The sequence below is a fragment of the Pinus tabuliformis genome, chromosome 1_1 (assembly GCF_031772625.1).
Source record: "Pinus tabuliformis cultivar Carrire ecotype Pingquan chromosome 1_1, CPIR1, whole genome shotgun sequence".
Lineage (NCBI taxonomy): Eukaryota > Viridiplantae > Streptophyta > Pinopsida > Pinales > Pinaceae > Pinus > Pinus tabuliformis.
The window spans coordinates 955,855,578-955,867,675 of record NC_142297.1 but is presented as its reverse complement, the minus strand read 5'-3'; the positions used below and the strand labels follow the sequence as shown (position 1 = coordinate 955,867,675).

Here is a 12,098-nt window from a genome sequence, read left to right as displayed (position 1 = left end):
AAGACTGGGTAACCTCGACTATTTCTATGCTGGCCCTGCATAGGCTCTGTGTCAGCTATGCGTCACCTCTTTTGCCCTATGTGTTAGCTATCTCGGCTGTTCCGGCAGTTTCCACTGTTCCTGATAGTTCTGGATTCTGCATTACATGCAACTTTTCTGCTTTGCACTGCCCTTTTGGCTCTGCGTTAGGACTGTGTGGGCCCAGACTGGCCCAGCGTCAGCTCTCCCGACTACTGCACTGCCTCTCTACAAGCTCTCTCTGCCTCTCTGTCAGTATTCTTCGGAAAGTCCTCCCGGATTCTCACTGCCTTGCTGCTGCTAAATGATCACAGTTCGAATTTCTCAGCTTGCTAGCCCCAAAAATCGAACTCCAGATCAGTTCTCTCTCTCTCTCTCTGTTTCCAAATGAACCCCAAGCCTCCATTTTATACTTTTTCTGTTGAGTCTTCAACGACCAAGATTAAGTCTCTAATCAACGGCTAAGATTAAAACATGACTTGATTCACCTTCTAGATCATTATCACCCATATTCTGATTAATACCCATTAATATTTTAATTTCCCTGAGTTAAGACTTAGGGACCCCATTAAAAATATTAATTATTTTAATAAAATACAATTCGGGTGGAATTTCACCAAACGGTTTCAGGGTTCTTTAGAACTCATGTGCCTTAGCCTCTCCACCAATTTTCAAGGCTAGATAACTTCCAATGCTACCAAAAACTAACACTCCCTCTTAGCAAGGAAAGTGCTCTAGCAACAATGTCCACTTGCATGCTTCTCTGTTTCTGAAGCACCTCCTTTTTGCACTGCTGCTGCCACCAATACTGTGCTGTTGTTGCATCTGTACTGCTGCCCATGACACTGCCACTGCCATTGCTGCATCTATACTACAACTTCCTCTCAAACACTGCCTCTGCGATGCTACTAGCATTGCCACTGCTAACACTGCATCTGTACTGCAACTCAGTTGCTGAGAGAAGCAACTGAAAAACATCCAAAATTAGTTGAACTTGACTGTGTTCAACATAATACAATGAATGTTGGAATCTGATTGCTGCTGATTTTGACCCTCTGAATCTTTTGCGCTGCTGCTGACTGTTGCACTGTTGCAAACCTTGCTCTGCGCTGATCAGTCTCTGGTCCCCAATTACTGCATCTGTCCTCCAAACACTCCACTGCATCATCTGACACTAAGTCTATCTCGTTACTGCTGAATCTTGGGCTCCCGTAGCAAGGAATTGATCCAAGAGGTGGACTCCTCAAGGATCTTGCCCACATGTAGTCCTCCCGACTACAACTCAATATCGCCCCATCTCTCACTTGGAGATGTGCAGGCACTCATGGCAAACTCATCCTCGTCAATCTTTGTTGAAGCAGCCTTAGGATCATGTTTCTCATCCTTATCCTTTTTCCTCAAAGGACATTGGGATGCATAGTGGCCCATCTTGCCACAACTGAAACATTTTACCTTCGAAATGTCCTTCTTTCGCTTCGGCTTCTGCTATCCCTTTGATGCTAGAGTTGCGTTCTCCTCCTTCTCCTTCGTTTTTGTGCCACTCGCACTGTTGCCACTGAGGTTGACCTTCACTAGGTCCCTCTTTAACTCCTCCTGTTGAAGAGTCGCCCACATCTCCTCCCATGAAGGTAGTTTTTCTCTGCCCAATATGCTTTGGACAAAAACTCGCCATTCATTGGAGACTCCATTAAGGGCTATCCTCACCATTGCGGTTGGTTGAGGAGTGGACCCCACTGCAGCACGCTGGTGTCTAGTGTCCTGAAGACGCTGAAGATAGAGGATCACCCCTTCTCCTTTTTGCATCAAAGTCCGCTGCAACTTTTGCTCAAAATACATCTTCCGCTGTTCAGAAGAGCCTTCATACAAAGAAGACAAGGCTTCCCACATCTCTCGGGCTGTATCCTTTCCCTACAAGTGTGAGACCACATGATCTCAAACTCCATTGAGAATGAGCCTCTTTGCCTTCCCCTACTCGGCCTTGTACTTCTTCTTTTGATCGTTGTCAGTAGGAACAACTACAACACTATTGACGTAGGCCTCGAGATCATATTCCTCCAAAACAGCTAAGATTCTGGTCTTCCATATGACATAGTTGGAAGCTCCTTCCAACCTGTCCTGATCTCTAAGCCCATGCGATGCCATCTCACCCAACTGTCGAACTGACTCCTCTAGTCATTGCTTAGCACTGCTCAACTGCTCAGCAAGTGAGAAATTTGAACTTTTTGGCGGAAAGTTCTCTGAGGAGAAAATTCCCCTTCTACGTGTCTTCGTTCTTTTCCAGCGGATTTCTGCCTCGGCAGAAACTGCACCCTTCAAGCATTGCGCTGAGGCTCTGCGTCACTCCCTTTGCCTCTGCAAACTCACGAACTGGAAATCGTACCTCTCTGTCGTCTCACTCAGAGAGAGATTTCCTCGGATTTGCTTCCCGGCAAGGACTGCACAATCCCTTCAAGGGGATTCGAATTGCTGCCAAGTGCAGCTTTCGACCTCACTGCTCAACACTAGATCTGCTCTTCCTGTTTCAAAATCAAATGCTCTGATACCATGTGAAAATTCCTACACTGGAAGGAACCCCTACTGCAGCAAATCTGAATCTACTTCACCTACTTGATTTTTAAATTACATTCATCAAGTTATTCTTTTGAATATTGAAGCAAATTACTTCTGCAGCCTACACTAATTAAATATTTGATCTCATGAAACAGAAAACAGAGCAAAGAACAAGATACATAGGACACACTTATTTTTGGACACAATAGTCCCCGGAAAAACCCAATGCGGGAAAATCGGTGCAACAACTCTGAGGGTTTATTATTATGCAGGAGAAATATTTGAATACAAATCTAGGATGCTCATCTAGCAATCCTTTACAGAGAAAATACTGGCGGAAAATCTGAGTGAGTTTTACCTCACTTCACCTGGCAGAATTCTGACTGATCCGACACAAGACTGGCTAACCCCAACTATTTCTGCATTGGACCTGTGTAGGCTCTGCCTCAGTCTTTTAGGCTCTGCGTCACCTCTTCTGCCCTCTGCGTCAGCTATCCCGACTATTCCGGCAGTTTCGGCTGTTCCCGACAGTTCTGGATTCTGCATGACAGACAACTTTTCTGCTCTGCGCTGGCCCTTCTGGCTCTGTGTCAGGGCTGCGTGGGCCCAGACTAGCCTAGCGTAAGCTATCCTGGCCACTGCACTGCCTCTCTACAAGCTCTCTTCGCCTCTTTGTCAGTATTCTCTGGAAATTCCTTTTTCCGGTTTCTCACTGCCCCTTTGCCGCTGAATGATCACTTAGTTCAAATTTCTCAGCTTCCTAGCCCCAAAAATCGAACTCTAGATCAATTATTTCTCTCTCTCTGTGTTTCCAAATGAACCCCAAGCCTCCATTTTATACTTTTCCTGTTGAGTCTTCAACGGTCGAGATTAAGTCTCTAATCAACAGATAAGATTAAAACATGACTTGATCCACCTTTTAGATCATTCTCACCCATATTTTGATTAATACCCATTAATATTTTAATTTCCCTAAGTTTAGACTTAGGGACCCCATTAAAAATATTAATTATTTTAATAAAATACAATCCAGGTAGAATTTCACCAAATGGTTTCTTGGTTCTTTAAAACTCATGTGCCTTAGCCTCTCCACCAATTTCTAGGGCTAGAGCACTTGTGGTGCTACCAAAAACTAGCAACGCAGAGACTAGCAGCAGTCAGGCTCCAACATTCACATGGCATCATACTGAACACAGTTAGTTCAGTAATTTGGGATGTTTTTCCGTTGCTGATGCAGTAGCAGTAGCAGTTTGCAATGCAGGCGTAGTTGGCAGTGGTAGTGCCAGCAGCAACATGGATGCAAAATTTCAGAGGGAGTTGCAGTACGGATGCAGTGTTGACAGTGGCAGAGTCAGCCACAGTACAGATGCAGCGTTTGCGCAACAATTTATGGACAGCATGTCAGACATCAGCAGCGTAGAGGACGACGTTATGAAATCAATGTGATGCTTTAGATTGAAGGCATTGCTAGAGCACATTCCTCACTAAGAAGGAGTGTTGATTTTTGGTAGCATCGGATGTACTTTAAGTCTCAAATTTTGCAGGGAGGCTTGGGCACATGTATTCCAAAGAACACAGAAAGCGTTTTGGAAAATTCCACCCATAAACAGTTTTATTAAAATAATTAATTATTTTTAAAGGGACCATAAGTCTAAACTTAGGAAAATAAAATAATTAAAGGGTATTAATATAAACTGTGGGTGTAACTTTTAGAAGAAGACAAGGATCAAGTTGAAATGATCTTAGCGATTGATTAGCTTATAATATGGGCTGTTGAATGTCAACGAGGAGATTATTTAAGGCAGCTTGAGGGTCACTTGGAAAAACATACAGAGAGTTCAGAAGTTCGATTTTTTGAAGCAGAGCAATTGCCGGGTGAATTTCGATAGTGAGCTGTTGCAGAGAGGGGTAGAGAGAGTTTTGGCTGGAGGATCTTCTCCGGAGCCAAGAATACTCAGCAGAGAGGCAGAAAGACACACAAAGGAGGCAGCGCAGAGGGTAGAGAGGGTGACGCAGAGCCAGGAAGGGCTCACGCAGGCCCCACGCAAAGCAGCGCAACAGCTTCCAGCGTAGAGGTCCGAATTTGCTGAAGGAGCTATCGTTTCTGAGCCAGGAGGGCTAGAAAAGGCTCGTGAAGGCAGATCGATTCTCAGTTGGGCTGACGCAGTGACTTAGAGGCTGACGCAGGGGCAGCGTAAAGATGTCGGGGACAGTTGGTTCAACTGCCGGATTAGCTAGGACTTGCCAGGTAGAGTGAGGTAATCTCACTAAGTTTTTCTGCCAGTTTATTTCTTTGTAACTGGATTTGCCAGAAGGGCATCCAGAGTTGTATTCAGAAACTGCTGTTGAATAATATAAAACCCTCAGAGCTGCTGCACCGGTTTTCCCAAATTGGGTTTTTCCGGGGACATTTGTCCAAAAAATACTGTGTCACTTGTGTGAATATTTCTCTATTGTTCTGTTCTTCTTTTGGGCAAATTAATTAATTAAGTGAAGGCTGCAGTTGTATTAGCTTCGATATTTGCTGTAGGAAGTAGTAAATAATTTGTTTCAGTAATTAACAAATAGGAGAAGTTTAATCAATTGTTGCAGTAGTTGATTCTGGTGGGATTCTCGAATTTTCACACTTCCTGGACAAGAAAGCCATATCTTTGAGTATCTCTTGTGAATAGGCCTTAGGAACCACTCGCCCTCTCATTGTTCTAGTCATGTAGTGATTCCCCTTCATACTGGGTCTCCTTCCATTGGTGAAAGTCCATAAAGTGCAGGGAGCCTTAGCTGAGGTGACAGTGGGCTATTGCTCCATTTTTTCCCTTGACCTAGTAGTTGCTCTATATGATGTCCTCCTAGGACCCCTGCTAGTTTGAGCAGTAACAAAATGATTTAACTTCTAAGGTTCCACCACTAGCCCTAGTCCACAAGCATTGATCAAACAACTTAAAAGGTGCATCAATTTGACTCCACAGTGCTATTGGAGATAAGGCACAATCCTAATTCCAACAACCATCTCTATTTTTTTTTCAAATTTTTGCAATTTATATCATTTTATTAATTCAAAAAACCCCTAAAAATAGAAGAATATAAAAGATTCAAAAAATAAAAAAAGATCCATCAAAAATAAAATCTAAACAAGTGAATCTCTTCACCATTTTGTCTAGAAAAGATTTGACATATTATTTTTTGCATGTAGATTCTTTATCTTGGAATTCATGATTCCTTGGAGATCAAGAAGGTTAGCAGGCCTCCTTTTTTGAGCATTTATAGGTTCTCTAACATCTTGTTGAGGGTTTTGAAGGTGATTTTTATCAATCTGATTTTATGTTCAGCACTTATAGCTCAAGGATTGGTAAAATCATCTACCTTGGGATTCTTGAAAGGTTATCGCTAACCTTTCTTAGCCCAAGTAATATATCTGAAGTATTTTAATTGAATATTACTTACCTTTGGAAGTGTTTTTAGCTGTCCTAAACATTGCAACGGGTTTTATCTCGATTGGGACACTTTTATTTTTCAGCCTTTGGGGATTGTACCCCAAAAACTGATTGATAATTTCCAGATTTGAATAACTATTTCAATACGTAGTCTTTTGGAGTGCTAGTAGGCTCATTTGATTGATATTTCAGTTTACTAACAGCTCAAACCCATAACCATAAGTTTATTTCACATTTTAAGGGTTGTTGGAGGCTCCAAAGTGGGCATTTGCTTGCTGGTTTCTGTAGATTTCTTCAAAACTGCAGATTTGCAGGTGTATAACAGCAAGGTAAATTATCATTTCCAGCCCCAAACGAAAGATAAACTTGAAGGTTTTTAATTTCAACATTGGTAAGGGCATTTCTACTCAATATTGGTGCTTTTCTCAAGGTTATGTCATCCATAAATTGAGTATTTTCTTTGTTGGTATGTGTTTCATGCAGTTAAATATCATATATCAGATCAGGTTTCTTGTTTCTCTTTAACTCCTTACCTTCATCATTTGTGTGTTTGTAGGCACTGGTCATTCTAAGCCTCTTGGTGAAGCTTGTGTATTTTGGGATAACACCCGTGGAATTCTAGGAGTTGGCCAAAATTGAGAGGAGTGCACTGAGGTGACAGTGGGTGCATCTCCTTTGTGCTTACCATTTGGCATCTTGGCCAGAACTAGCCAAGCATACTAATTTAAACAGTAACAGGCGACAAATCAGGGCATCACTCTTTTTATGTATAAATAGGATTTTCCCTGCTTTCTTTCTATAAATTTCTCTATAAATGGAGTATACTTTTATCTCTTGACATAGATATCAGGGCATCACGCTCTTTATGTATAAATAGGAGTTTCCCCACTTTCTTTCTATAAATTTATCTATAAATGGAGTATACTTTTATGATTTATCTCTTAACAGAGATCTATTGGAGAAGTCCTCCTCAATGTGTTTGAGACTGTATGTGAATTCCACTCTTGGGTGTGCAGTTGCAACCTCCAACCTTATATGAATGTGCTCATGGTGAATGTTGTTTATTTTTGTGCAGCTATTTTGATCTTTGCTCCTGTTATTTGAGCTTACTTCTAACATACTTTTCTGCTATTACTTGCATTTCACAATCAGTATTTGCAATAATAGTGTTCTAACTTTGCATATGGGCACATTACAAAATTAGAAAAATAGTTTTGTAACCTGTATTCACTTCCACAAGCTTGAGGAATCACCTTCCAGCAAATTGTAGGTGGATTTGTCTGTAAAACCAACAAAGAGATACTGATGTTACAAGTTTCCAAGTACATACGAATGCTGCTGTATAAAATCAACGGAAAGGTGCCACTTTATGTAAAACTTAAGCCACAACAATGCTTCTCCAATGCTCACAGTGTTGAATTTAGTGGTAACATGCTTGAAAACAAGCGCAGTTATGAGTTTTCAGCTACCAAAACACTACCTAACTCCAAACCAGCACCCAACACCAACAAACACACAAGCAAATGCTCATTATGATTTGATTTAGGGTTTTTTTGGATTCTAATAGCTAGTAGGACGATTGGTGAGACCCATCAGAGATGGGCAGGCGGGAGTAGAATTATGTTTTATTTTTATTTATTTAAAAAAAAATTGGTGCAATGTGTCGGCCCCATGCAGAGGGTATGTCTGGGCATCCCTCATGTCACAGGGTATGTGTTGGCACCCAAGATGTAGGTTTTAGGGATGTGAACATGCTCTCCTGCATCCCCTATGTATTGACACGTTCCAGGGATGGTTGGGTGTACATAGTGTGTACCGACATATCCAATACAACGTTGCCATGTAGAGCATGTACCCAGGGGGTGCATATTCATACCTAAGTAAAACTGATATATCTATATATACAGAGAGTGAGAGTGTGAGACAGACTATTTACTACTATTTTGTAGTCTATGATTTGCTCAACTTAATGGATCCCTGGTTGTTAAATTTTTTGTTGTATAGATATGTTGTGTTTTGAGCATTTTAGATTCTTTTATTTGGTAGCAGCATGCATAGTCTTCAGTGTAAGGCATCTGTTATTCAAGTTTAATGCCTGATGATCTTTTTAGAGAAAGTAAGTTTGATAATTGAGAACTCAGATTGTACCATTGGAATTTTGTTGAAGGCTATTTCTTGTCTTTTTGGTCCTGCTTTTTATGATTTTGTTTAACTTACATGTTGCCTGAAATATCTAGGAAGAGTTTACTTCTTTATTGTGCTGATTCTGGTATTTCTACTCGAACCAGGTACAAACCTGAGGTAATAAAAGGAGATTTGGATTCTATCCGGCCAGAAGTCAGAGAATTCTATGATGTCATGGTAGGTCCATTTAGATAAATGAAATGTGTAGACATCATGATATCTGCAACCTATCTTTTGTTTTTCTGCATGAATAATACATTTTCTTGTTAGATTCAAATTTTCAGCATTTTTCAGTCATGCATTGTTTGAGGTTAGATTGAACAATCATGATTGTAAAGATACTTGAAGAACTATGCAGGTGCTTTTGGGGGTAAGTCAATTGGGTCTAACTTGGATGGTTAAGAGAAGAACTTGTTCTCCTTCCCATCCAGGTTCAAATCCTACTTGTGACATGTTTTCCCTTGTGGATTGATTAGGGTTGAAAAGGTACCAACAATCTCACTGTTGCTTAAGTGCTTGAGAGTTGGATGAGATTTTCCCAAAGAATTCTGGTTTTGTTGGGTATTTTGGCTAGTTTCACTAGTCCATGTAGCTGGGTTTACTAGAAATACCATCCAAGAATGTGCAGAAGCATTCCTTGAGTCTCCCCATGAGGTTTTCCCAAGAAAAAATGGTGCTTTTGTGGGCAAAAATGATATTACAGCAGTCAAGATACTATTACTTTATCCCAAACTAGAAATATGTTTGATATGATATATTGAGAAAGGCTTGGCCACTCAAATTGGTGGCTGTGTCTTGACTCTTGAGTTGATGATAATTGGCCATTTGTGTTTATTTGGTGCCTTTTGTTCTAAAATATCTGATTGTAGATGTTCTAGTAAGTAATGAAGGAAATGACAAAGTTAAAGAATGAAGAGTAATGTAGTTCAATAAACCAAAAAAAAACAGAAATGTGTTGCTTGTTCCAAGTTTCTATTCTAGTGTCCCAGTGAGGCAGCTCAATTGGTGATTGAAGTAATGCGAAATCTGTGAAAACTGAGAGATCCGAGGTTCATAATCCCCCTGGTTGTGACCCGGTTAACGGAGAGGACAGGCTGTAGACCCCAGAGGTTTACTAGTAGTTACATGTCAGGCGGGTTGATGGGTTCCGCTGGGATACAATTTTTTTTCTATTCTAGTAATAAATTTTAAGGTATAAAATCATGAAATTTTATGGGAAAATATTATGCACATAGCATAAATAAGATTGTTCTCAATTTTCAGGCTATATATCCCTTCATGTGTGGATACAAATAAATTTATATTTTCAAAATGTAAGTAGGAGTTGAGGACTTTAGAGGCATTGCACTTAGTTTCATCGAGAGAATTGGAAACAAAGTTGTTATTGGTGACTATCAATTAATCTAGCTTCCAACTTTTTTCTCAGTTAAAAGTGAATGTAGTATGCATTTTGTGATTGAAGTTTTCTAGGTAAGGATCATTTTCTAAGAATTATGATTTATATGAAATAAAAGGATATATCAATAAAGATCTTTTTTCTTGTCAAAGAAAACCTCTAGGTATCTCCCTTTCTTCCCTGGAATATCCAGATGGAGGGAAGCTCAACCATGCCACAATAACAACCGGTAACCCCACAATACTCAGCTGGACTAGAATTGGAAACCTCATGATGAACTTTGAATTGAAACAATGCATTTGAATGGATTGAGCTAACCCACTAAGCTTTAATTTTTTTTTAAGAGAAACTTCACGGGATTCCCCCCTCTTCCTTAGAATATTTCGATTGAGGACAATGTCATTTCCCATTTGCAAGTGTGTTTAGTAACCTTGAAGGACTCGATCAGACTTGAACCTATGACCAGTGTTGATCACATCGCCGAAAAATGACAATTTTTTTGGCTTGAACAAATCATGATTTTTTCCTCAAACTTGACATTGCAATTTTAACAAAATATCGTATTTTTTTGGGGAAAAAATCTCGTCACGACCCGAAAAATTGGCTATGGATGGAACTTGTGAGGCTTAAAGCAATTTTTGGGTTTTATTTTCTCCATTTGTGTTTCTTGGTTTTTGGAAAACGCAGGAGGAGGGCTTGTGATCATCATCATTCATTGTGGAGATACATAAACAACCATCATCATCACTATCAAGGGTTTTTTAGTGGAGCAAGAGTTCAATTTCATTTGCCAACCAGTGTTGAATCTTCCATTCATAGGTATGTATTGAACTCCCAATATGTTAATACTATTTTTATTTATGCATGTTTACTTCCTTTTTTGGTCATTTTGCCATGATTTTCATGCCCATAAAACAACATAAGGGTTTATTTTATTTTTATTTTTATGGAACAAGCTTGATTTTATTTTTTTTATCCAACCTCTTACTGTCATTTTTCATTGCTAACAATATAATCTAGAGGTTTGATATTCTAAACCAATAGGTTGTTATTTTATTCTATTGGAGGTTTAATGCCATTTTGTTGTGTTTTTAGTGCCTTAGGTTTGAATTTTGTAGCTTTCCATTTCCTCAGAAAAATGCCAAAGGCTTTGGACCCATTTTGGTAGTATGGGGAACCTAAAGATGGGACAAACCAACAATGATTGAATTGCAAATTGTGTGGGCAGCATATGATGGGAGGGATTAGTAGGTTGAAATACCATTTGGCTAAAATCTTTAGGCATGATGTTGGGATTTGTCTTGAATCTGACGTGGAGGTTATGGGAACTGTGCATGATTCAATTCACGCAAAGGATAGAAAGAAAGAAGAGGTAGATATAAACATGGCTGAACGTGTATTTAGAAGTTCAGGGCTATCTACCACTAAGGGCAGTGGGAGGGACTCCACAGATTCATCTATAGGGAGGTCCTCATGTTTTTTTGTTCCACGAATCAGAGTTGGAGCACAAACTTCCATCATGACAGTGTTAAAAAAGAGGCAGAAGAAAAAGGTAGACAAGATTATGGGGAAGTGTCTTTTATGAAGTGACTTACCTCTCAGCATCACCACAAACAAATCATTTTGGCAGTTGATGTGTGATGCCATTGCTATTGTATGATCAGGGTATAAAAGCACTACCTATGGCTATGAGGAGTTGTGGGGGCCAATTCTTGAAGTAGAAAAGAATATGAAATCTAGATTGGTGGAGTTGAAGCAATAGTACTAGGTCTTTGGATGCAAAGTTCTCTCTAATGTTTAGATAGATTGGAAGGTTAAGACCCTTCTAAATTTCTTGGTACATTGTCCTAGAAGTACCATTCTTATCAAATCAGCGGATGCATCAACACATGTAAAAGATGCAAAATTCATATATGAGTTGATGGATGGGTTCCTCTAAGAGATTGGTTTGCATAATGTGGTGCAAATCATAGCAAATAATGCAACTAATTATGTGGCTGATGGTAGGATGTTTATAGAAAAACACCACTCAATTTTCTGGACTTCATGCATTGCACATTGTATTGATTTGATCCTATAGGATATGGGGAAAATTTCCTTCAGAAAGGAGGTGATTGATTAGGTTAGGAGCATCCCCAAATTCATATAAAACCATGCTTTCATTTTTAGCCTCATGAGGAGAGGCACCAGAAACAAGGAGTTGCGGTGTCCTTCAATAACACGTTTTGCCACCAACTTCATTACTCTTTAGCCTTTGCTTCAATTTCAGTTTGAGTTGAAGCAAATATTTGTTTATGATGAGTGGCATGATTGTACATATAGCAAGAGAGAGGATGAGAGAGCCATTGCTACATTGGTGTACACCGACTCCTTTTGGGATGGAGTGGAAGAAGTGTGCTCAATTAGTGACCCTTGGTAAAGATTTGGACATTGGTTGATAATGATAACCCACAATAGCCTATTTGTATGAGGCCATGCATAGGTCGAATTTTCCAAAGGAACTATACGGGCTTATTATG

At 39.8% G+C, this 12,098-nt stretch overlaps 1 protein-coding gene across 1 annotated transcript in view; it reads left to right on the top strand.

Moving 5' to 3' along the window:
• LOC149217662 (thiamine pyrophosphokinase 1-like) overlaps positions 1-12,098 on the top strand; it is a 293,604-nt gene that overhangs the window by 127,768 nt on the left and 153,738 nt on the right. Inside the window, exon 3 of the mRNA XM_089391396.1 lies at positions 8,288-8,360. Within this exon, the coding sequence (XP_089247522.1) occupies positions 8,288-8,360 (73 nt within the window). The remainder of the gene's footprint in view (positions 1-8,287; positions 8,361-12,098) is intronic.